The sequence below is a fragment of the Sander vitreus genome, chromosome 21, assembly GCF_031162955.1.
Source record: "Sander vitreus isolate 19-12246 chromosome 21, sanVit1, whole genome shotgun sequence".
Classification (NCBI taxonomy): Eukaryota; Metazoa; Chordata; class Actinopteri; order Perciformes; family Percidae; genus Sander; species Sander vitreus.
Genome location: NC_135875.1, coordinates 10,351,350 through 10,376,696, shown reverse-complemented (window position 1 = coordinate 10,376,696; position 25,347 = coordinate 10,351,350). Strand labels below are relative to the sequence as shown.

Below are 25,347 nucleotides of genomic sequence, written 5' to 3'. Positions count from 1 at the left end.
GGAGAGGACATCACTATAAAGATTCAAAGAAAAAAACATTTCTACTGTAGATCTTTACATTTTTATCAAAGTGATTTCTGAAACAAATTACATGTTGACTTACTTGAAGAGATTTTGTGGACAGGATTTTCATGAGCCCTTTGGTGTACAGCTTCGTCTTTTATTGTGGAGTTTTCCATTGTTTCAACAGTGAGAGGAGACACTGGCTTTCCTGGAGTGAAGGACAAAATGTGGCAAAAAAATATTCCTAAATAAGACATTAAACAGCAGCCACAAGACCCAAAAAAAGCTCTTGACAACCTCTTGCTACTGTAAGAAAACAGAGATGTCTTTTTAAAACCTATAATAAAGCTTGGTGCCATTTACAAGTACACTATGCAGGGCACGATCTGGACTTCTTCTTAGTGTTTTTGACAAAAAACACAAAGAAAATGTTTAATCTGTGCGGAGAAACAGACGCACGTTAGTGGATCCCAGCTCTTTGAAGAGGACGCAATGTGAGAAAAGCTGCAGGAGGGCACCAGTGCAGAAATGTTTTGACACACAAGCTGGAATATGCCTCAATTTAAACAGATTCCATAAGGTGGTTAGACCAGCTGGTGTAATTCGTCATACAAACTACAAAAATGTAGTCAATCACATAAAGTTTATATAACTGCCATCCAAAAGTGATTTTGACTAAATGTATATAATTACAGCATAATGCAGCAGACGTTAATCACCCACAAGTTCCTTTAAAGTCTTTCTGTATCCATAATGAAAATGAAATGACTTGATCATGCAGAGGACGTTTCTCCAACAGTGTTTGTTTTGGTGAATATTGTTCCCTTACTACATGTTTGTGGATCTCACCTGGACAAGAACTTAGTTTACAAATGAGGACTGTTTCCGGCTTCTCGCCCTCACATTCTCCAATGGTGTTGTCGCTGGCCTTGCAAACCACCTGTCTTTGCTGAATCCCTTCGCCACAGGTCACCGAACACTGCCACACCACCAACACACACACAGAAACACACAGACAGACAGACAGACAGACAGACAGAGACACACACACACACACACACACACACACACACACACACACGTCAAAGCGATAGGAAACTTATTAACACTTGTGATGAAATGATTAACGGCACTGTTACAGCTCTTGAAAACCAGTCAGGGTTGACAACATACAACTATTAAAGCTTGACACATCGCACAACGCATCCAAAACTGTTAATTTGCCCTCAAAGTGACGTTTGAAGTTTAATTCAAGTTTATGTCTTTTTTAAATTATTATTATGCCATAATATGCACACCCACTGAAATAAAGTGCTACCATCCTTCTACATTTTTATACTTGGCATAAGATCATTGTTGCTTTTAAAAAAAAACATCACTTAGTTTGTGTGTAAAGTCCTTCCTAAGTTCTTAGTAGCTACTAGCAAGTTTTTTTAAAGATTATTTTATTTTTGGCTTTTCCGCCTTTAATTGATGGACAGCTAGGTGAGAGAGAGGAGGAAGATGTGCAGAAAATCAGCACAGGTCGGACCCGAACCCCTGACCCCTGCATCGAGACACATTGCCTCTCAGTATATGTGTGCCTGCTCTACCCACCGAGCCAACCCGGCCACACTACTTGCAATTTTTAAACAGCTGACAACTGATATCTACTAAATCTGGTTGCACCATTAAAACTTAAGCAATGTCTTAGCTATAGAGACTTCAGTAATGTGTAAATCGATTGCTTGGTAATATCTGAATCAAATCAACTGAATAAACAGTGTAAACATGAGCGCTTACATAGCCAAAAACAACAGTATTAGGGGGCCAAGGTACATATTAAATATTCAGTAACAACAAATGGCTACCTAAGAAATTGTTTGTGTGGTGCAACCGACTTTACAGTAATTTAGTAATGCCTAAATTTCCTCTTAATAAACATTTACGTTACAACTAGGCTAAGTTTGAACTCAACAAGAGCTGGTGCAACTGGCTGTCCTACTGACTCACCTGAGACCACGCCCCTGTCCTCCACTGGGCGGGGCATGTGGTGTGGTTACAGGCCTTCCTCGTCTCTGGCCGATTCTCGGTGCAGTGTTTGCTGTGGACGGGCCTGTTGGTGCCGTTGTGAAGCGCCTGCATGCACTGCACCGCCCTGGTCTGGTAGCCGAGCTTCCCGCAAGTCTTACTGCAGGGACTCCACTCTTCCACGACCCACCTGTCAGCACAGCAGGCTCTTTAAAAAGGTTTTCACGTCACACAGCTGTTGAACAGCTCCTATATTCCATGTCAGGGTGGACACTTGAAGCTGAAGCCATTATTATCACTTTTAATGCCTCACTAGCTATCCAAATATAACCATCTATAGCCGGAGGGCACTCACGTGGGCTGGTTACACTCTTGGACATTGCAGCGTTTGCGAATGGGTTTGGGCTTTTTGCTGGTTTCACAAAAGTTTCGATGTACTAAACGGCTGTCACTTTTCCTCCTGCATCCATATTTTGTGTACTGTATGCCTGAAAGGTGGAAAGTGTACAAAATTAAACTTCCAGCAAAATCATACACACATATAGCATAGTTAAATACACAAATCTGAAATCCAAATGTTTTTAACTTGCTTAACTTTCATTTAGAGCTACAACTAATTTCAAGTTCCTTCGAGTCCAATTGTCTTTTAATTTTGGCTTTAAAATTGTTTGTTTTGTCTGTCCAACAGTAAAAAAAAAAAATCAAAGGATATTTGATGTATAACGACTAAAAACAGGGAACAGAAGCAAATATTCTAAAATCTATATATATTCTAATAATTGGAAATAGCAAATGTTTATCATTTGGCATGAATGATTGAAATGATTATCAAAATTGTTGTAATTCATTTTTCGATGAATCGACTATTAGATTAGTGATAGAATATTATTAGTCGGTCAGTGACTATTTTTCTCTATAGATTAACAATAACATGGTGAAAAAAACTCTTTCATCTTTTCTGTTTTCTGAACACACACCAAGTAATGATGTGCAGCTTTAATTGCTTCATGTAAACATACTACATACTCATTCAAAATTGTTGTCATGTCACATAGACCACTGAGAGTGGTCAAAGTGCTTTGCAGAGATCTGACACAGAAAGTCCAAACATATTACACACACATACCGCCGTCACGCAAAACAATGTCACTTTCTTTGGCACACAGACACAAACTGTAGGTAGCGCTTTTAAATGAGCTATTGCACGTTTCAGTAATAATGTATGATTTAGCCTATGTGAGTGTTACAACTGAAATTCCCACATACACAACACTAACTAAAACGATTTTTCATTGAAATATGTAGTCTATCTATATGCACGGGAATTATGTGTTTTTTTTTGCATTTAGAGGAAGTGAGATTCGATCACATGTGGTCATTCAAGATGCACGTGTGACACATTCTACTGCCAAGTGTGAGCACACGTACTTAGAGCTGTCACTCAGGACAGATGTTAGAACCAGGTGAAAACTTACCTCCCCCGCAGGGTTTGGAGCACTGAGACCAGCTCTTCAGTGCCCACTCATAGGTGTCCAGTTCAGCCAGAAGAACATTGTTGTTGGTAATAAGCGGTAACAGGTCCTCATGTATGATATACTTATATGTCAGGCTGATCTTTGCATCTTCTTCCTGGGGAATGACCTGAAGCGAAATGAAACAAGGTTTAGTAGAAAAACAATGAAACTCAGGAAAAAGTAAAGAGTGATGATCCTGTTCCAGTCCCACTCACCAGCACTACAATGCCTTCATGCAGCGGACCAGTTGTTTTTAGCGTCTCCTTTCCACCATCCAGTAAATACTCCCACTGTAAACCATTTTCGATGAATGTCTTTGTTTCAGCGTCTTCACTTTTTGAATTCAGTATGAAGTTTCCAGTAACTTGATTCTTCACAGCTGTCAGTAATAAGTGAAAAAAAAAAGTTTTCTTCATGCATGTGTGGTGGAAAAGAATGTGTGCACATCATGTAGCTTTTAGTTTCATTCATTAAAAATCTCAAAGATTGAACACAAATTCAGGATCAACCCCTCCCCCGCCAAACAACTGAGATTTTCCTTTTAGCAGGGAACGTGTCAGTACGTATTTTGAGATGTTTGGCGCTGTGGTTAGCCAACAGTAATTTCTCCAAGTTGTGTGTCATCTCTTCTTCCCATGAGCTAATAAAAGCCAGAGAGGAAAAGAGTGGAGAAAAGAGGAGCGGGAAGGTTTGGGCTGAATGCCTCGGTGATCCTGACTCACCATCGTCAGTCGTACAGAGAACTACTGTAAGTTGAAGGATACAAGTCTGTCACTCCTTAAACCTGTAGACATGCTCCAGTCTCATTAGTTCTGACACAAGGCTTCACATTTCATTTACAGATAAAGCCTACATTAAGCTTAAATGGAAACTCATTAGCACAGCAGTGTCGCTTAAATTAGAAAGCTATTTTGTTATTTTCCTATCACTACAATAGCACCAGTTATGTGCGGTGATTGCACTGACATCTATAATAATCCATCGGGAGAAATAACATAGACGTCAGCTTCGTGGGAAAACAAGGGGTGATCATTTTTCTGTCAACTGTTCCCTGTTAAAAAAGGTTCTCACATTAAGCTGTTTGTGATTAAGTAGATGAAATATAAGACATAGTACACCACGCTAATTTATTATTAGGGATTGTGAAATTCTTCGTTTTACAACTACTTCAATAATTTAAAATTCAGATGAGAAAACACAGGCGGTGACTGACATTTGCAGACTCTTTCTTAACAGAAACTTTACTTTGCACCAATCTGGACAGAAGTTGAATGAGGGGTGGGAAAAATAACAAGCTTCAGCTTCGTCCTGCTCCTTTTTGGACAGATTGAACATATTGTTTCTAACACTTTATAGATATTGTTTTTCCTTTTTGTATGTTGCTACCCACAGTTTGACAAACAGAAAAGTGTTTGTAACATCAAACACCACAGGGGGGCATCGCTCCTGGCTACACATACTGTACTATATGTTAATTATGTATAGCCTTATATCCAAACATTATATTGGAACTCTGAAGGGGATACTCCACTGAAAATATATCTTTTTTGTATCAAATATGCTCTTTAAGCTTGAAATCTGGTTTGCAAATCTACTTGGTGAAGGACAGATGTAGTCAGTCAGGATATCCAAAGTAACCAGCAGGACAATGGGCCTCATGCAAACTCATTTTTAGATCCTAAACTCTGGTCAGTCGGACTCACAAAACCCTGAATAAACACACTTGTTGTAAATTGCTTGTTTTAACCTGATGAATGCCACCTGTTCAGTACATGTTTGTGAGATGTGTTAATTGGCATAACTGACATTTCATTCACAAAAATGATACCCAAGAGTCAAAAGAATTTACAAACACAAAGCTTAAAGTCCTGCTGTCAGGGGCCCCAAAACAATTAGAAAACAGTAAGAGTACAGTTTTCAACGATGTGTCATTACAGTAGCCTTGTACTGTGACAGAAATAAAGAATTGTGTTGAATAGCCTACTAAAAAAACATCTTGCTACAGCAAAGTGGTCAATGAGTCAGATAGGAGGCGATCAAGGGCACGTGGTAGTCATGGAGATAGACGAGGAATATTATACAGTAGGTGATGTTACACTGTTGAGCGCCACAATGCCCATCATATTGATTTTGGTAACATATTTAAACTCCACATTTAATCAGATTATACAGGTTTATGACCATTTAAGTTTTTCTTCTCTTAAATGACTTGTTCCCCTTAAGAACGCATGTGTTCGTATGAGCGGCTCTTGCATGAGAATTTTTGAATCCTGCGAGTGCCACAAATTGAACTCCATTGAATTGGAGTGGTGACAAGAATCTGACAGATATCTCAAACCTGGACAAATGAAGCCAAAGCTGTTTACATGTTTATGTGTGTTTTGAGGGTGAACAGACTCTTTAACGTCCTTCTTTATTGAGTGAAGATGTTGAACTTGGTGACCCTGTGCTGAAGTTATACTGCCAGTCTTACAAGGTAAATGAGCCAACAATTACAATATGATGTGGTCATACACAGATACACACAAACAAGAAACCTGTAACATTTGGAAAACAACTGGTCTTGTGAATTTTAGTCACAAACTGATTCCGTTACTTAACACCAATAGTATCACGTGTTTCCACGGTTGGCAAAAAGGATGTGACACACTCACCAATTATATGAGGGGAAGTCTCGTTCTCTTCGATAACTATGTGGCGGGCTCCTATTGGGATGTCGAACATTTTCAGCATTCCTATCAAGACAAAAAGCCACGGCCCGTTTCAGTTGGGAACCTTAAACAGCCGTCACTGTTCCTGGCTGTAATAGCAGCCAATTATTTCTGAATCAAATTATAAAGACAGAAAGTTTGATCCTTTGTTGGATGAAAGTTTGGTGGGATACGGGTGGTTGGTTAAACACAGATATGGGAAGATGTGTTTAAGGCCTCTGGATTAGTTAATTTAAAGTTAAATAATGAAAGTCTCATATAATGACTCATCTGAAGCAGAGTTGCTTACTTCAGCACTGGCCTGTCCACGTCGCTGATAATTACCATTCTTTTTGGGCGTCTTGGTGAGTGTCAGCTTCACGGTGCGACAGTGGGAGTTGTCCCCCTCGCACACTCCACATTTGTCCTCTTGTTTGTACGAGCCAACCTCCTTGTCACAGCCCACATGCTGTGTGAGAGAAAGGCAAAGACAGTCAATCAAATCAGGGCAATGCTGTGGCTGACTTTTATGCAGACTGAGATTGCTCCACTAGGAAAATGATGCCATGGGAAAAATGCTGCAGGCAACTGGTTCGGATGTTAGATGATGCATTTTGGAAACACACCCAGACATAACAGGAATGTAGCCAAAACACGGAGCGGTTGGCCTGCCACAATAGAAGTTTCAACTTTATGTCCAAGGTGAATGTTGAGACAAAAGAATGGCTGTGTGTGTGCAGAGGTGTGCAGCCATCAAATATCTGCATAACTCTTTCTAAGGGCACATTTTTAATCATCAAAATGAACTTGAGTAAAGGTTAAGGCTCTAAGGAACAATGGCATTTCCAAACTCAGCTCATTGTCAGGTGAGTTATTATTACATACAGTATTCCTCCGGATGCTCAGCTGCCTGAGGATGCTGATCTCTGGCATAAAACATGCACAGAAATTATTGCAATAAGCAACAGCACGTGTGTTTTCATATCATCTTAAAAAAAAAAAAAGCAATTACATGTATTTACATAAAAAAGGTTATTTATATTTTATTTATGCTTATTTTATATGGCCTTTAATTTGTAACTTAAAACACGTCAAGGTTTGTGTTTGTGAGTGCCGTAGTTTAGCAGCGACATACCAGACACTCTCCTCGGGCGCACACGCTGAAGGGCTCTGAGTAGCTGCAGCGGGTCCCATCGTGCATCACCTGGTTCATGAACACAACCTCTCCTGTTTCCTTTGATGTACAGCTCAGCTCACACTTACGGGCCTCTGAAAACACAAAAGCACACACCTTGGTTCACGCAAATATCTTCAGAATCTAAGAAAGACATCAACAGGACACAGAGGAGAGATAACACCCACCTAAATCGAAATATGCGTGAGAGCAGCTGCTCCTGCAAATGTAATCTGTCCCACTTGTTGCTTTACACAAAACTTTAAAGCAAACCTCTGAAAAAGAGAGCCAATTTTGCTTCGCTTTTTACAGACTTACCATCTGGGTGCTCATACGGTAGCCAGGTGTGCTTGATGTTGTTGTGGTATTTGTTGCTCCTTTGGATGCACTGCTGAGCACGGAAGTCTTCGTAAGGGCCAGCACACTCCTCCGTGTTGCACATCTGGTAGTCAAAAGCAGAGCCGGGGCAATCTCGGCCACCATAGGCAGGCCTGATAAATAACAGAAACAAAATGATGCCCTTAAAGACGTTTTCCATCATGATATTCCCAAAGATCCAAAGATTGTCCTTCTTGGTATAATTCCAGGAGGTTTTGAAGGAAAGGCTAGATTTAAAAAGTATGGGAACTTTATGAGATGGAACAAATAACATGTGGACTAAAGCTTTAAACCCCCAATTTATTAAGAAGTGGATTCCTGCAATCCATTCTATACTCTCTTAAACTGCATATATACTATACATTTTTATAATAATTGACATTTCTCATTTCATATCCTTATGAGACACCTCCTTCTTTAGGTGGAGGTAAGGAAGGGCCTTGTTACTTAATGTATTCTGTTTCTTTGAATTTTATAAGCAGTTTGAAACTGAATAAGAAAAACTGACGTTAAAATAAAAAATAAAGTTAAACTGTATTTTAATGGTACTAGAATAATACGATGTAAATAATACTGTAAATAATGAGTGAAGCAATCAAAACTTTAAACAGTGTGAGCATTGCTGCAGTTTGAAGTTTGGTAGTGTAATGTTGATTATGTACCCCTAGAATAATGACTTTATTTCCAAACACTGAACTGCCGTGGTGGTCACACCAAAACCGGAAACACATGCTTGTAAAAAGCTCGAAAGGCCTTTTAAACAAACCTGGTACCTGCAAAAATCTGAATTGTGAAGGCTCACAAATTAAGATAAATGCTTCATTATATCCTGTAAGAGTATAAAACTGAAAAATGTGCTAAATGAAGAGAAAATGGAATCATGTAAAACTTAATATAAACGGTAACAAATTGGCAGAGATTCATACAGTAGCTCACACTCTTTCAAGTCAAGTTTAAGCAAACTTAATCAAAGCCAGTGCTGGATCACAAACTGTCAATGCTCTCCAGCTCTGCATTCACACTTTTACTGTATCACCTGTTGGATGAGCACACAAAGCGTATAAACTATTTGGCCCCCTGAAAAAGTAGCTGATTTTTGTTTCAGCGGTTCTCTTTTTCTTGCTCTCACTCACGGAGGGTTGTTGCACTGTCTGCTGCGAGAGCGAACTCCACCTCCACATGTCCTGGAGCAAGAGCTGAATTTGGACCAGGAGCCCCAACTCCCATCGTGGCCCTGAGGTTGCTGGCTGGATCTCCAGATGCAATGGCCCTTGAAGCACCACTAAAAATATGACAAAGACAGGAGAAAAAAACTCAGTGCTAAAAGACAGACAGAAAGAAGAAAGAAGAAAAAAAAAAAGTCCAGACTAATGACTGCTTTTTGGTTTTCTATTTACTTTAGAGATCCCAGAAAGGTCCACTGTACAAAAACAAAATTATAATTCAAAGCTGATTCAGAGACATTTCCCACCTTTCCTGGTGCACACTCTGTTCCATCCACCGGAGGACCTTTTTTGGTTTTACAAAAGTACTGGTTGTCTGGGTGACTGCACCACAGTTGCTTGCAAGGGTCGTAGGTTCGAAACTAAATGAGAAAACAGCAATTGTGTGCATCAGCTATTCCTTTTGGAAATGTAAACAAACTCATTCATTTAACTTTATTCATGCTGCAGGAGGAAAATCCACCCTTACTGTACATCACTGTCACTTAAATCAATCAATCAATATTTTGGAGATTACAGGCGTGAAGGACTTACAGCAGTGCACATTTTATAACCGACACCAAAATCAAAGCGGCACTGCTCGTCCATTGAATAATTTATTCCAGGGAGCTCAGGAAGCTTAGGCCACTTGTGTTCAAAGGGATCATCCAGCAGGCAGTCATAGGAGCTGAAGAAAAGATGAGAAAAATAGAGTCATAGATTGGAGATTTTTGAAGAACAGACCAGATAAGGAGAAAGTTCACACAAAACAAACAGTAACACATTGAACTGCTTCACATATAAGCTGTGCAGCGCAAAACCAATAGTGGAGAAAATGGAGAGAAAAGTCAGGGAGCTGGATCAACAGAACGTACTGGATGTATCGATTGAGCTCCTGTTTGCTGCAACGTGACCAGTGATAGCGGTGGAAAGCTGCCTGGACAAGTGGTGCCATGATGCTGCCCATACTGGTCTCATCGGCACAACGATTCCCCTGGCCGTCGTGCTCCATGCCCAGCCTGACGGGGGGGAAAAAATGGTTTATTGAACAGGAGGAAAGCAAAGTACAGGAGAAATAATTTTGAAAACTCAAAACATATTGAGTACTGATCAAAATGTGTCCATAGTATGAAGTATTGTCTGTCAAGTACTGAAATTTGGCCATTGATCAGATATTTCCTAATCTAAAACCACAGATTTATTTTGTCTTTTATTTTGATAGAGTTCTTCAGCTGCAACAATAAACGCTGACGCATTGAGAAGTTTGGTATATTTCGCTAAATGAAAAAGAGGTCAAAAGTGCCACAGTTTAAAAAATCCAAACTACACCAGATGTTTTTCTTTTACAAAAATACCTTTAGGCTTAATGTGATAATGATATTCATAGCAAGCAGCAGGGTTTTGGCTCTCCATGGTGCTACTAGCATCTGTAATCTTTGTACTGAAAGAAAGTGAAATGTTGTCACCTTGAGCTCTCTATTAGTTACAAGGTGTCACCCTCTAAAAGTTATATTGGCTGATTTACTCTGAACACAATGACATTTCCATACACATTCAGGTTGAGCTTGAAACATCATATCTCATTTGCCACTGACACAGTGACAAAGCCTCATGGAGAGCGGTGGTTGTTAAATGCCAACAAACTAATTAACTTTTTTCTTTTTTTGGGGATGAAATGATGGTGTCTACGCTCCCTAGCCATGACAGCGGCCAGTGCTCGTGTAGGAACATGCTTCAAGCTCTTCACAGAGACTGATTAAAGAAATCCTCAATGAGAAAAACCATTGAGTTACCGAAGGTAGTGGAACAGCAGAGGGGGCAGGATGCTGCTGGCATCAGTCTTTCATTTGCATAATTGGAAGATTTAAATATCTCTCAAATATACACTGTATATACTTTCATATCCACCTACCCTAGATATATAAGCAACCTGTTATATTAATACTTCTTTATTTATTCCAACACCATTTGCATTGCCCTATTGTTTACTGTTTAAAACCATCATAGAGCTGTTTGCTTACGTGTGTGTATGTATGAATGTGTATATTTATGTATACACTTTTATTATATACAAACTCATATCTGTACATAGTATCAAAATGTTAATGTCTGGCTTTGTTGTCCTTGTTTTAAGCCATATGTCCTTCTATTTCTGTGTATGCACTTCCCTGCAGACCTTGCAAAAGCACTGGATGTGCACTTAATAAGGCATTATTAAGCAATGTGACCCTCATCACATCACTCAAGTATCTGCTATCTAGTATGTTTAATAAAGGATTATCTTGGTTTTAGCAATGCCCTGATTCATATGTCCTAAGTTACTTTGCAAATGTCCATTATCTCTTTATTATTATCAGTCTGTTGATATTCAGGTATGTTAGGTTGTGATTATATGAAAAGGACAGCGAGAACAGCGATAGCAGGATGTAATGGAGGTCAGTTTCTACGTTTTTACCCTGATTTATGTTCAGGTGCATTGTAAAAGTTGTTCTGTTTCTTACTGCAAGAGGACACTGTTTACCACAGAAGATGATACTAGAAAGTGGGGAAGAAAAAGGGGACAAAGATGCAAAGAAAAGCTGATGCGTGTGCTGATGATAAACTATGATTCACATGTTTTTTCCTGGTTGTTCAGTTTTAGTTTTTTAGAATATAATACAAGGTCTTTACCTGAACTTCTGTCAGCCATTAATGTCATCATATAGTGGAGACGTTTGGGGCGATATTAAATCTGTTTTGACTGAGATTTACATGCACATTTCAACTATGTCTCAGTCAGTCAGTCTGAGAGAAATATTGGTTGGGTACTCTAAACCATTGAACCAAAAATGAATACCATTAAAGTGTGGATGCCGTCCAGTTTAAAAGTGGTGCATTCAATCACTGAATTAGTCATGCACTGTCGGGCATAGCACGGAGTCTGGCCCCTTTCCACGGTTAGCAGATGAAGAGGTTAGTGACCTGTTCTTCTGTTCTTTTGTGCGATGTGACAGTCAATCAAGTCTGTCTGGCCACTTGTTCGATGTTCGTGGCGCAGCAGGTGGGTCAGTTCACAGACATTACATCAGAAGCCTTTAGAGCCCCATTATAGGAGAGGAAGCCTGTGTTAAATGGACCATTAGGTAAACATGATAACTCTGGTTTATGACCAAGGGCAGAAGCTGCTAATGATTCCAACTGAAGCTCAACAAGTTCACAGAGTGGATGCAGCCTGTCGCTACACTAAACTTAATTAATAGGGAGCCATAGAGGTGGAAAGTAACTACTACTTAACTTAAAGAAACAGTCATACATTTTGGTTATTCTCTGTTTTGCCGAGAGTAGACGAGAAAATCAATGTCTTTACAGTAAATATGAAGCTACAGCCAGCAGCCAGTTAGCTTAGCATAAAGATCAGAAACAGCTCCAATACTTTACTTGAAGACTATACAAGTTTCTCTACAAATCTTTTTTCATTCGATAAAATAAGCCAAATGTCTCAATGCATCAGTGTTTAAAGTCATCTAAACACAAGCAGCCGTACAAGGACTTTGCCTAAATTAAATACTGTCTAAAGTCAAAGGTTTTCTGGTCTACGTCAGAATAAATCAGTTGAGGAAAGCCAACTTTCAGAACTTGACGATTTATTATACTCAGTGCTGCAGACACATTCCAGTAGATACTGAAAATGTATTGAGGTTTGACTCGTACTACTTTGGTATATAATTTGCTGTTACATGTTACTACTAATATGTTTAAAAGTTCAATTCCAGAGCTTTAAAAGGGCCTTTTAAACATTGTGGTATTTTTGTAATCAAAAGTTTTCCTATTTTAAATGATCCATGTATAAATCAAATTATATAATGCAAAATCAATGTTTAAACATAATCTCCCCTGGTGACACTTCACCCTATAATCTTAGGGAGAAGTTTGTAGAAATCAAAGAAGTATTCAAAACATTTTTCCAGTAATATTCTAAAAATAATGTATACAACATGCACTCAGTGGCCACTTTATAAGGTACACCTAATGATTCTAATCCAATACAAAAGCCTTTCTATAACTAATCTATTTTTCTGAAACTCACAATGTTGCGTTTTTGGTGACATTATGGGAAATGTGTAAATTAAAATGTTGGATGTCATCTTAAAAGTGATGCTGGAGGCGCCTGCGTAGCTCACCTGGTAGGGCATGCACCCCATGTACAAATGCTCAGTTCTTACCGCAGCAGCCACAGGTTCAACTCCAGTCTGCAGCCCTTTGCTGCATGTTATATTGGACTACATTATATTGAGAGGTGTTTCATAATCTGTGTCCTTCCTATTTACAATGAGGAGGGAAAAATACTAGAATCACCTCTTAATTTAATGCAGTTCAGAAAACACAACCTCTAACTATGACCTCAATGCAAAACACACAACTGAATTGACATCTCTATGACAGTGTCAACAAAACTGAACATTATAGGCATCATAAAAACAGACTTAATGGTCGAACAGGTGTGTAGGTTGCATTAAAATATACAGGTGTACCTGATAAAGTGGGCAAAGAGTATATGCATATACACGACATGTGGTTTATGTACACACCTACGTACACATGCTCTTATTAGGTATTGATAAATTTGTCTGGTGTCATTTTTTCAAACCGCAGAGCTGAACAAGCTCATCTTGCCTGGCTGAGTATATGCATGCACATGCTGATGCAACCAGATCTTTGTTTTGTTAAGACAACATTGCCTTGTTAAAGGGCTCTCTCTACCTTTGATTACAGACTACAGTTACCATACAGAACTGTTGGCTTAATTGGATGCAGCAAGATCCTGCAAGACCCTGCTTGTCCTTTCATAGTCTTGCCATTACTCACACATGGCCGGTTTCATGAGCAACCACAAAGGCGGAGGAGAAGCCGTCCTCGTGGTTCAGAGTGCAGCTCCTCAGTGGGTGGCACATCCCTGTAACTGGAGCGTAACCTGGGCAACAGAAAAGACCACACAGCCCTAATAATCAAGTACCAGGATGAAGGTCATGACATTTCCATGCAGTGCTGATGATCTCGGTACAAAAGTAGAGCTATAGTTAAGATGTGATTGCAGTCATTGTGACGGTCTCAATCTTTTCTTGGTGAGCAGCCGGCTGTCTGACTGACCGTGTTTCCACTGCACGGTAAGGCTCTTCTCTGCTCCACTCAACTCACTCGTTTTTGGTTTTTCATTAGCAAAGTTGTGGATAGTACCTACTAGTATACCACCTCGGTCGAGGTTCCAAGCGAGCTGAGCCAATACTAAAAGGTGGAGTTAAAACACTGCTGACCACTGATTGGTGAGTGAGAATTGTAACTAGCGCAACACAGTACATCCTGCACAAACAGCGAGACCAATTTTTTAATCACTCGCCCCATATAAAAAAAAAAATGGCAGCCCCGCACCTTATTATTACCTGATAATGCCGGGGGGTACTATCCCAAGTGGAAAACAAAAACTAGAAAAGGACCTAGTACCAAAAGTGGAGTCGAGCAGAGCCGTACCACGTAGTGGAAGTATGGCATAAGATTAGTACATGTTAAAAAACAACATGCTGTGACGATTGCTTTAAATTATATGTTAAACCCACATTGTCTATGTGTGCACTGCTTTTGATCTGAGACAGAAGGTTGCGTTTAGACAGTAACACAGCACCTTGCTTAGGGCTAATGGACAGCAGATGGAAGGTGAAGGAGCCTGAACATCTCCTCACAAGAAAAGTCTTGAATAAAAACAGCAAGCTTGGAAGCCTGTCATCTGTACCCAGCAGACGTCTGCCCCGGCATCACAGCATTTCACACATTTCACCAAACGTTTAAGCAAAGCACAAACATTAAACATAACTCGATCAAGAGGTGTGCAGCGATTCAGCTTAGCGCGTTTTGGTTTGGTTCAGAAGCTTGCTCGTCCCAGCCTCCTTTTGGCGGCTTTCAGATCATTTTCATGCTCTCTGACCATCAGAAGACCTTTTTTGGCATGCAGGTAAAAAGCAGAAAATGCAGCAGACAGACAGCCGGTGATGAAAAGTCTTGAAAAGCATCAAGTTATTTTGGTGGTGTTGAAAAAGAGAAACATCTGCAGCAAGTCAGTCATAGCAGTCTTTTTTTTTCTTTTTGTTTGCTACAGTGTGATCATGGTGATGTTTATCAAGGACAGTTTTTGAGTCAGATGGTTGATGGTTCTTTTCATAAAGATCCATCACAAAATGGACACATTTAGTGCAGTGAGTGAAATAGCGAAAAATGAAAGCAGTTGTGGAGCATGACCCTTTATCTGAAAGGCAGATAAGAAGAATTCAACAGAATGCAGATTACGTTCCCATGAAGGGAAGCTTTGCACATCGAAGCGAAAATATGCAGCAGCAGCTTTTTGTTTCTCCACTGCAGAGTGAGGAGAGAGGTGGTCTCTGTCATCTGGTTGATAAACTCAAACACTGAACATCCTGCGTGGGAAATTCCGTGGCAAAGAGAGCAGATCAAAAACACTTGAAATCATTCACAGGAATTGATTACAGTGTATCGGTGCATGTATGTTACTACGTGTGTGTAGTGTTTGTAAATGTGGCAAACTCATTATCAGTTTACAAAGATTCATTCAGTTCCTTTTGCTTTGCAGCTATTCTGGAAACTTTTTTTCATCTATTTTACCCACAGCCACAATATACTGTATGTATTTAGAAATAGAATCTACCATCTCACAGCTAAACTTTGACAAGAGAATGCGATGTCTGCTCGTGACCCTGAGACACAGCACTGGATCCAGCCCAACACCATAGAAACTGGGCTTGTTATGAACACAACACAACGGCAGCTATGGCAACATCCGGAGGTGTGACAAGCAAACCAGGTAGCTTTGGGTTCTCCTCTTAACATGACACATGTGCTTTAAAAGTTAAAAGTATACACAGGTCAATGCAAGATATTGAACTTGAGCACAGAGGATGTTTGTTCATCCTGGACCAAGTTTCTCTGGCGGTTAGGCTGCTCGCTTCAAATTTTTTTTTGAAGGGCTGAAAAGAAGAAATACAGCATGAGACAAATGCTAAACTGGCAGAACATGTATGGTATGAAACTCCTCCAAATGACTGTATACATGTATTATTAGGACAAAAAAAACAAACAGTTAGTTTACATATAGGAGAAACAATAAAACATTTCTGTTTTTTCTCTACATGCCAAAAACCTTCGTGAACAATATCAATCTTAATTTTTCATATCCAGGGTGGCATCAATGTCAAGTCACCAAGGTGTTGGAAAGCTTCTCATTAATTATTTTCCTGTGAGGTCGAATTGGGTTTGCGACCTCAGCTGCAGCCTCCACTTTTAAGTTTCCATCGACCTTACCTGGGCAAGACTTGAAGCCAACCCTTTCGTGAATGGAAGCAGATATCAGCACTCAGTCTGCACAGTCCTCGATCGAGAAAAATACAGTACCTTGCATACCTGCGGGACCAAAATCTTGCCTTGTGAGGAAGATGGCGTGATCGTGGTACTCGGCGTGGTCAGGATCACGGCGCTGCTGCGTGTTGGCCCATCGACACACCTGCTCCAGGCTGCGGGATGGGTTGCCACGCTCGATCAGGCATATCGACTGCAAGGAATACAAGGACCAGGAAGAATGTTTTATCACTCAATCTGTGAATAGAGCTAGTAACCATGGGGGAGAAAGCTCCTCTTGATTCACTCTAAAAGGACACTGCTCTTGTTAAGGGGGAAGACAAATACAATGGCATAATAACTGAATTAAAGCTGGAGCCTCAGACTATACTGTTTCATTGTTAGAAAAACTCATAGCTTTGGGATCATAGGTTATTATTAATTAGTTTTACTTTGCTATGAAATCTGTAATGAAGAGAAAGCTTTGATCTGTTTAGAACATAGCTCCTCTGCCTTTAGGGACCGTTTGGTATTTATAGAATAGACCACCGGAGGAAAATAGGGGAGGGTCATGTCTTTTTATTTTTTGTTGAGGGGAGGGTCATCCAACATTTTTTTGTCTGGGCGGGGGGGGGGTCACCCAACTTTTGTATTCATGAAAAGAGCAAAATTTCAAAGTGGCTTGTTTGGTACATATTTATCCATGTAGCTCTCAGTCTCGGCCCCCTACCAGATGGATCTGACCGCATATGCGGAGTTTGCTGGGGGGGCAGGAGGAGCACTGCCCCCCTGGTGGCTCAAACGGGTAATTGCATTGTTTAAAAAATGAGTGGAATAATTACGTCTGGCATGACAAGATATTTTATAAATATCTTAAATAACACAAAACAACTAAATGGTGGTAGGTAATACATCAGATTTCATATACTGCTTTAGTAAAAAAAAATATTACCTGGCTGACGATGGGAGCAGCAGGACGCAAAAAACAAAACTTACTGTTGCACTAGTCTGGACATCTTGCCGTGCCAACCTTGCAATAAAGGTTTCCTAAATGCCATGTATATAAATGTGATGTCAGCTTACTAATTGATTGCGGGTTTTGTGTAGATTTGGATTTTTATACGTTTATTCCACTTTCTTTAAATGGCGAAGTGGAGAGGCCTCGTTCACCTGTTTGGAGCTGGCTGGTGAATGTGACGCTCGTATCTGCCTTGCTGGATACACCGTATCATTTACCTTTTTGTGGATCTACTGATCGCTGTGGATTATTTTTTTCCGTGTCATTGGATTACGGCAAAATACGGATTTTTTTTCTCAACGTGTCTTAACGTTTTATGGTGAGTTTGGAGAGGCATCTCAACAGACTATAGGTCGAACACTGATTGTTCACCGTTACATTTTAGTTGAATTTAAGCGTCTGTCTATTGCATTCCAAAACAGCCGTGCCGCGATTGGATTTCATAAGGGCGAATTGTTACAATGTAATTTAGAATCTGCTTTAAAAATAAACATATGTGTTTTGGAATATAATGTTCAGCTTCGGCACCTTTACCTATGTGCTAAAATATTCAATGACTGACAAAGCCTAGTGACAAGTCCATAGCACCCAGTGTTGAATTGTTATTTCCCATTGTCCTTTGCTGAATGGTCTCAATGTTTCATTGTTTTATTTCGTGTGAATACTAGTTTACTAGAGGAGGAACTTAGTATTTGAAGTAACGCAGTAATGCATGAAGTGTGCATTTAGTTTCCATGCTTATTGTTTTTCCACAACAATGTTAGTGAGTAAATCTACTGAAATGGCCACCACACCATAACAGAGGAGTGGGATGTGTAAGATGAGAATGCAGAGGTTAACTCCTGTACTTCATGGCTGTAAAAATCAAATGGCACCTGCACTTCTTTGCTAAGTGCAAACTTGCATGCAAGGCAGGGGTCATGCCTCTTTTTCAAATCATTTTGGAGCGTCATAGGAAAATTATTACTGACAAGGGGAGGGTCAAGTCTTTTTAGGTTAGAGGCCACAAAACTCCTCTGGTGGCACCTTAATTAAATAACGAACAGTCCCTTATAGGTTTTGAAAAAAATGTATGGTAGGTCAAATAAATAATAACTTAGAATTACTGTTTAAAAATAGTCCATAATTAAAAGTCATTGCACTTTGATCAGTCAGCATCTATTTTACTTGAATATAACTTGAGTATTTTTCACTCATTATATAATAATAATGTTTTCATGGGATTCTTAAACTCCCCTTTGTTGTGATGTTCCTAATAGGCAGCAACATAAGAAGTGATAAAGTCAAAATTAAAAATTAAACTCCTGTGGGACATAGAAAGCAGATATTGCATTGTGAACTAAAATAAACGGCCATGTGTGTGTTTTTTTTCTTTTTTTTCCCTTAAACTGGCATTGAATTACAACTGGAGGCAGATGATTTCCAAGTGGAAACTGTTGTTGGAAACTAAAATAGCATAATAAATATGGAAACATAATAAAGTGGAAATGGAAAAACATCTTTTCTTTTGTGTTCTGTGTTGTAAAGCCAATTCAACATCATAACTCAAGGATAATGTAGTGTGCTGGTTGACAACAACACAGCCCATACCAAAGGGTACATCCAGAGGGACTGGCAAAGCATTTGTCTTTCTTCTCCGAGTGTGCGCTGGTGACAAATTCAACACATTTGAGCTCATCTAATTGGTGCTGTGTAAACAGCCTCTCTCTGCTTTGGCAACCAGACAAGAGAAGCAAAATGCAGCATCAGTCAGTTATGTAGATTAAAAGGCACTGAAGCATAATAACTCACTGGTTACTATCACCATGCACATAAATTATAGTATATCTGTACCTCCTTGCTACACAATCTGCAGCCTGCTAACGACCGAATACGTAAAAGGTTACATAACGTAGCAACAGGTGAATGGAAAAACAAATTCATCCAAACATTGTTTGTATGTTGAATTGTCTGTTTTGACTTTGCAAACTAATACATGGAGGGATTTGTTTTGTTTTTCTATGTACACCTTTAAGCGGGATTTATGGTTCTGCGGGGGCTCTACGCAGAGCTTACGCTGTAGCCTACGCAAGTGGCCTGAAGTTTATACTTGTGTGCTGGTGTGTGCGTCGTTCTAGCATATATCTTTCAGAGAATAGCAGAGCCGGCATGTGTGTGTATGCATGTGGAGTGTGTGGTAGAGCGAGTGAGAGCGTGATGGGGGATTAGCTTTGCAGCGAGTATAGATAAGATAAGATAAGATAGGGGGAAATGTGACGCTACCAAGCTACGGCCAAGCGGACCAATCACAGTTGTTAGCGTCTGCGTTGCTACCAGAACAGATAAGAACTGGGATTTTTGCAATAGTTGTAATTATGCTGCTCTTATCCTGTTTTTAACTCTTGTGTATGCATTTGCATTGTATTTATTTATTTATTATGGGGAACTGTGTATGGAAATGTGTGTTTATGTGTGAGCTGCTGGACACTCAAATTTGTTTGTGCTCTGCATTGTATATGTGTTGTACGATTTGTCTGTTACATAAACATAATATCAGTCCCTCAGTGTTATCCTCATGCATAATGCACTTTTCGCCCCAAGTTCATTTAACAGCTCTTTTGCACTGAGTTTAAATGTGTTATTTTTATTAGCATCACTTCTGGCAACACCTGTCAATCAAACCACATGCTGCTAAGGGACCCTAAAAAGCCAGGGGCCCCAAAATACATGGAACATGTGATCTTTCCCTTTTTATTTTGGTGTCATAATTTCACCATTCACAGATACACTCCATAATTCCGTTATAGCACCCGATAGCACCTGTGTGTGCTGTAACATATTTTGGAGATATACCACATAATTCTTTAGGAGGGAGCTATGACAAATTTTGAAAATCATGGCCGCTGTAATAAAATCAGCCAGTTGAACACAAGAAACCAAGTTACTCAGAGAAATCAGCTTGTGCAGTAGGCTACCTGTAGTTTTACTGTAAATACACTTATACATGCAGCGGCACATGCACATCCCTAACCTTAATTTGCAAACATTGCTTTCTTATTTTAACTGTAGTACTGTTAGAATGCACTTTTTTCCTTCATGCCACTGACAGAACAGACTCTATAGTGACATAAAACGTGTCTGAATCTTACAAATATTCAAATATTCAGTGGAATAGACTTCTAAACCTTCCATATTTTCATTTAATGAAAAGCAACACTTTCCCTGTCTGAAGTCTTTGTCTAGAAAGCCAATTACATGTATGCATGGCCAAGATGTTGTCTTTCTCTAGGAGAAGTCTGGCTCAGGTTTCTCTAATCACCTACCCCAATTACGGAAGCCAGCGATTTTCAGATACACGACACTAAAGAATCAGGTTACTGCAGAAAGTCGACTGTAAGTAAGTTATTAAATGCATGGATACGTCTTAGAGGAAAAGTTCAGCATTTTGGCAAATAAGCTTATCACTTTCCTGCCAAGAGTTAGAGAAGAAGTATGAAAAGATTGATACAACTCTGATGCCTGTACGGTAAATATGTGTTGCTTAGCTTAGCATAAACACTGGAAACAGCTAGCCTGGCTCTGTTTAATGATAACAAAATCTGCCTACCAGTACCTCTAAAGCTCACTAGTTAACATGTCATATCACATTTGTTTAATCCGTACAAGCCTTTGGACAGAGCCAGGCTACTGTAGTTGTTTCATCCCGTTTTCAGTCTTTATGCTAAGCTAAGCTAAGAGCCTACTGGCTCCGGCTACAAATTTACTGTACAGACGTGAGAGTGGTATCACTCTTCTTATCTCACTCTCAGCTTCTCTGACATCTGACAAGTTTGGGGAAATACCTACAAAATATTTGCACATTGCAAAAAAGAGCAATCAGGATAATAAATCACACAGGGTATTATGAGCACACTAATCCTCTATTTTTGAATTCACAATTGCTGAAATTTATGGACACTGTTGAATTCAAAACTGCACAATTTATGTTTAAAGTTAAAGAAAATAATTTACCATGTAACATACGCGCAATGTTTATTGATAGAGACGGGGGATATCTAAGAGGAAAACGTATGTTCAAACAATCTCTTGTGCGAACTGCTGTTAAAAGCATGTGTGTTTCAGTTTGTGGGATGACCTTGTGGAATGGACTGAACAATGACATCAAACAGGGCCATAATATCATTCTGTTCAAAAAGAGATTAAAGAAATTAATACTTGGCCAATCCAGAAAGGAATAGAGCGAAACATAGGAATGGAATTGTAATGTAAAGGTATTGTTGTATACTGTTATATGTAAGACCTGAAAGATGTGATGCTGTATTTGCATATCTATTTGTTTTGTAATAATGTGATATTATGAAGACGGGGCAGGACTTTTTTGGTCTTTGGTAAATTCTGATTTTATTGTGTTTTAATTTTGTGGTCAACATTGTTGATAGTTCGAGATAAATGATAAATCAAATCAAATCCAAATCTTTTTCACTAAAAGTTGATGCTGGCAAAATTAAACTAACATTCTATTTTTTTTCTTTCTTGTTTCCATTCCATCACTTCCTGTAGGCAGTAACAGCAATGTAATATTACACATACGTTTAAATCACTGTTGTGTTATGAATCAACAGGGCCACCAACTGAGATCCATTTATATGTAAATATGTCGGGCACCAAATGTCTTTGCCTTGGAAAGCTGTTTGAAAATATACCTGCACATATAGAAAATAACCACAATGTGCGACATAGCTCACCTGTCGGTACCCAACCATTATCATGCGAACAAGGACAACATTTATGTTGGTTCCCAAAGATTCATCGTGGTAGATTTCATCAACCTGAAAAGAAAGGAACATTATCCGTCACTGATCTGAGGGATGGAATAAACTAAATAAAATGCATTTGATGAAGGTTACTGAGAACTTCCCACAATTCTAAGCCTACATAACATGTACAGGCCATCTCTAGTTTCTGGACTTTCCAGGGGATACCGTTTATTATCACTAAATACATAATGAAAAGAGTAAAGAAGATACTTATGGTCGTTTAAATGATGCAAATCAAGGGCCGCAACAATCAATAGATTTGCAAAAAAATAGTGCAGCTTGGTTGTCAAACTGCAACAGTGAGCTCATGTTTACCCCACCATGCTAGTGTGTGATGCTTAATACCCAGGGTGATCAAAGGCATAGAAAAGAAGACGTAATGCTGTTTGTAGTTGGTTGTGCTGCTGGAAGGTATTATGTCTTCATCAATAACACAATAACCAAGCAACCAACCAACAATTCACCTCTCTCTTGGAACTCAGTCTAATTTATCGCAAATTTGCTGAAGCAAATAGCAAACAATTGTTTTAAACTGCTCTGATAGTGATCAGTACAAACATAATTGATGCTTGTATGTCGCTGCTTCCATACATTTTATTTCTGACGTACAGCCTACCAGGGGCAGGCTGTCTAACTATGGGGGAGGTTGTTTTTTTTCATCGCTTATAACAAGTTTGGCATCATGATAAAAATATGTTTAGACATTGGTAACCATCCAATAAAACCAGCGTTGTTACGCAATGGCAAAGAAGCCTGACCCAGAAATGTTTCGACTGCTATTTGGCTTTATAATAATGATTGCTGTGGTATGTAGATGCTTAACCTAGGGCCAAGCTAGGATCCCATTCAAGTTCCATGTCCAATTTTCACTTGAGTGTGTTTTATTTTCATAAAATGGTCGCTACATGTTGCCACTTCTCCGAGGCCCCATCATTTCAATCAACTGCTTAACTTTGCGGGTGATAAATAAGGTTCAGAGGAGGGGTAAATATTTATGTTCATTATGGATTGTTATTACCGAACATGGAGTAATTTAGCTTCACAATGCACCCTCACATTTCTCCAATGAACTAGTTACTGAGAGGAAACTTATGTTTACACATGGTCTTTTAAGGCATGTGGGTCGACACTGAGTGTGACGGACTCATAAACTTAACATATGTCACTTAACATATGTCAAATATTTTATTTATTTATTTATTATTTAAGTTTTTATTATGAAAGCACACACTTATATCAACTACTCCTGATCACAAAAATGTAACTTATTTTCTCACATGCTTCTATTAGAGTTGCAAAGTGTGAGGAGCCTTTTTGGGTATCCCTGGTTCTGGAGGTACAATTCCAATTCATTCTTTCATAGACGATGTTACATGACTCACAGTTGAGTCCCAAAAATAGAAGTGAATTAGGCTAAATTTACATGTTACATGTCAAATCACTGAAGTTATCTCAGGACACTTTCCAGATAGAGTAGGTCTAGACTACACTCTATAATTTACAGAGACCCAACAAATCCACCAAGAGCTATTTTATTTAGTGCCGAGAAACAATTGAAAAACGTCCTGGTTACTCTGGTTGCGTTTTCCACATATCAATTTTTTATGCTTAGCGCACCACAAACAAAATCCCATTATTTCTCAGTATTGGGATGCCAGCAGAAATGTCAGCCACAGATTTCTTATAACCTGAAGAAAAAGAAAAAAAAAGAGATTAGGTTCTTTTGAATTGTGGGTGAACTGACCCTTTAAAAAAAATCCTCTTCATCTTATCACACCTAAAGGTCATCCTTCGAGTAGCTATTGTCATGCTCACTGCACCATTCTTTGGAAATAGGACTTTATTACAGCAGACATCCACTCTTTTCTGGAACTGCATCCCCCCGACAATAAATCTTTTTCATGCCCCTCAGCTCAGTAGTCATGGAGGTAGATCCACTTTGATCTATCTGTAATATTATTTTAGTGGAGCAAACTTGTTCCTATTCAAACTTGTTCCTATTGATGTTTAAAGTTTCTTTGTGACTCCTCCGCCAAGGACTGTGCAATGTTTTAAAATGGCTTGGTTAAAAAGATAAAAAGCATCAAGCCCCTGTTTCCCTCAATGACTTGTGTCTCATGTATCTGTCCGCCTCAAATATTAGCTTTCTATCGAACCTCTTTATAGAGTTTTCTGAGTTATTGCCCATGTGCCTCCTTCTGGTTTATAAGTCCCTCGCTTGGTTTGGTACACGACAAAACATAACATAACATAGGTGTGTACTTACTTATGATACATTATTCATTCACAAAGATTGACCTTAAAGATTGGATTTTTCTCATTTTTTTAATTAAGGCATTAAGATCAATTTCCTGAAGAGGATTTTTGTATTCCTCTTTTTAGTCAACATGGGTGTCCTAATTTGTTCACATGACTGTAGGGTAGTTCTTGGCAGTGCCCAGGAGGTGAACTAACACAATAGACAGGAAACAGGGAGGAACCTGGCTCTGTCCAAAGCTAAAAATCCACCAACCCACTAATTAACATAGTTAAATCTTGTTTGTTTAACGCATACAAAAACTGAAACGTAGAACAGTTTGTGGTTTTGCAGGAAATTACATGTTGAAACTATTTCTTAGGCCAGTGACTCCCCCAAGATCCAGACTAGCTGTTCACGCTACCTTCTAGTCTTTACGCTAAACCAAGTTACCCATCTACTGGCTGTAGCTTCACATATAGCGTACAGACATGAGAGTGTTTTTCATCTTCTCATCTCTTGGCAAAAAAGCGAACAACTAATAGTCTTGTCCCAATCCTGGTTTCCACAAATCAGGTCAATATAGCCCAACACTGAAGTTGAACAAATGGCCAAGACTAAGAACAGAAAACCTACAACATGAACAACCTTCCCCTCAGTGTAATATCAACAGTAGTAGAGTACAGTAAACACATTTTAAAATAACTTCAGTCTGACATGTATCAACTGTATTATGTAATTTATACATCTTTTAAATTTCATTTCTGTTCATTATAAAGCAAACAATTATTGTTTACTATTTAAGCTGCAAACAGCTACAAAGAATGTATTTTGAATACTCTGCAATGCTGGTGTACAATTAAAACTGATCATGGTTTTGTTAGTATCACTTTTCTGTTGATCACCTCTCAGCCTGTCAATAACACTGATCTACCAAAGGTCATCGAAT

General features: G+C 39.1%; 1 protein-coding gene across 1 annotated transcript in view; it reads right to left on the bottom strand.

Moving 5' to 3' along the window:
• Positions 1–25,347, bottom strand: part of adamts14 (ADAM metallopeptidase with thrombospondin type 1 motif, 14) — a 53,775-nt gene that overhangs the window by 2,603 nt on the left and 25,825 nt on the right. Inside the window, exons 5-21 of the mRNA XM_078279449.1 lie at positions 22,091–22,174; positions 16,406–16,562; positions 13,817–13,922; positions 9,847–9,990; positions 9,527–9,659; positions 9,241–9,354; positions 8,903–9,051; positions 7,710–7,882; positions 7,353–7,486; positions 6,563–6,686; positions 6,182–6,262; positions 3,743–3,906; positions 3,489–3,654; positions 2,369–2,501; positions 1,996–2,203; positions 853–982; positions 104–211 (exon numbers count right to left, since the gene is read on the bottom strand). Of these exons, the coding sequence (XP_078135575.1) occupies positions 104–211; positions 853–982; positions 1,996–2,203; positions 2,369–2,501; positions 3,489–3,654; positions 3,743–3,906; positions 6,182–6,262; positions 6,563–6,686; positions 7,353–7,486; positions 7,710–7,882; positions 8,903–9,051; positions 9,241–9,354; positions 9,527–9,659; positions 9,847–9,990; positions 13,817–13,922; positions 16,406–16,562; positions 22,091–22,174 (2,308 nt within the window). The remainder of the gene's footprint in view (positions 1–103; positions 212–852; positions 983–1,995; positions 2,204–2,368; positions 2,502–3,488; positions 3,655–3,742; positions 3,907–6,181; positions 6,263–6,562; positions 6,687–7,352; positions 7,487–7,709; positions 7,883–8,902; positions 9,052–9,240; positions 9,355–9,526; positions 9,660–9,846; positions 9,991–13,816; positions 13,923–16,405; positions 16,563–22,090; positions 22,175–25,347) is intronic.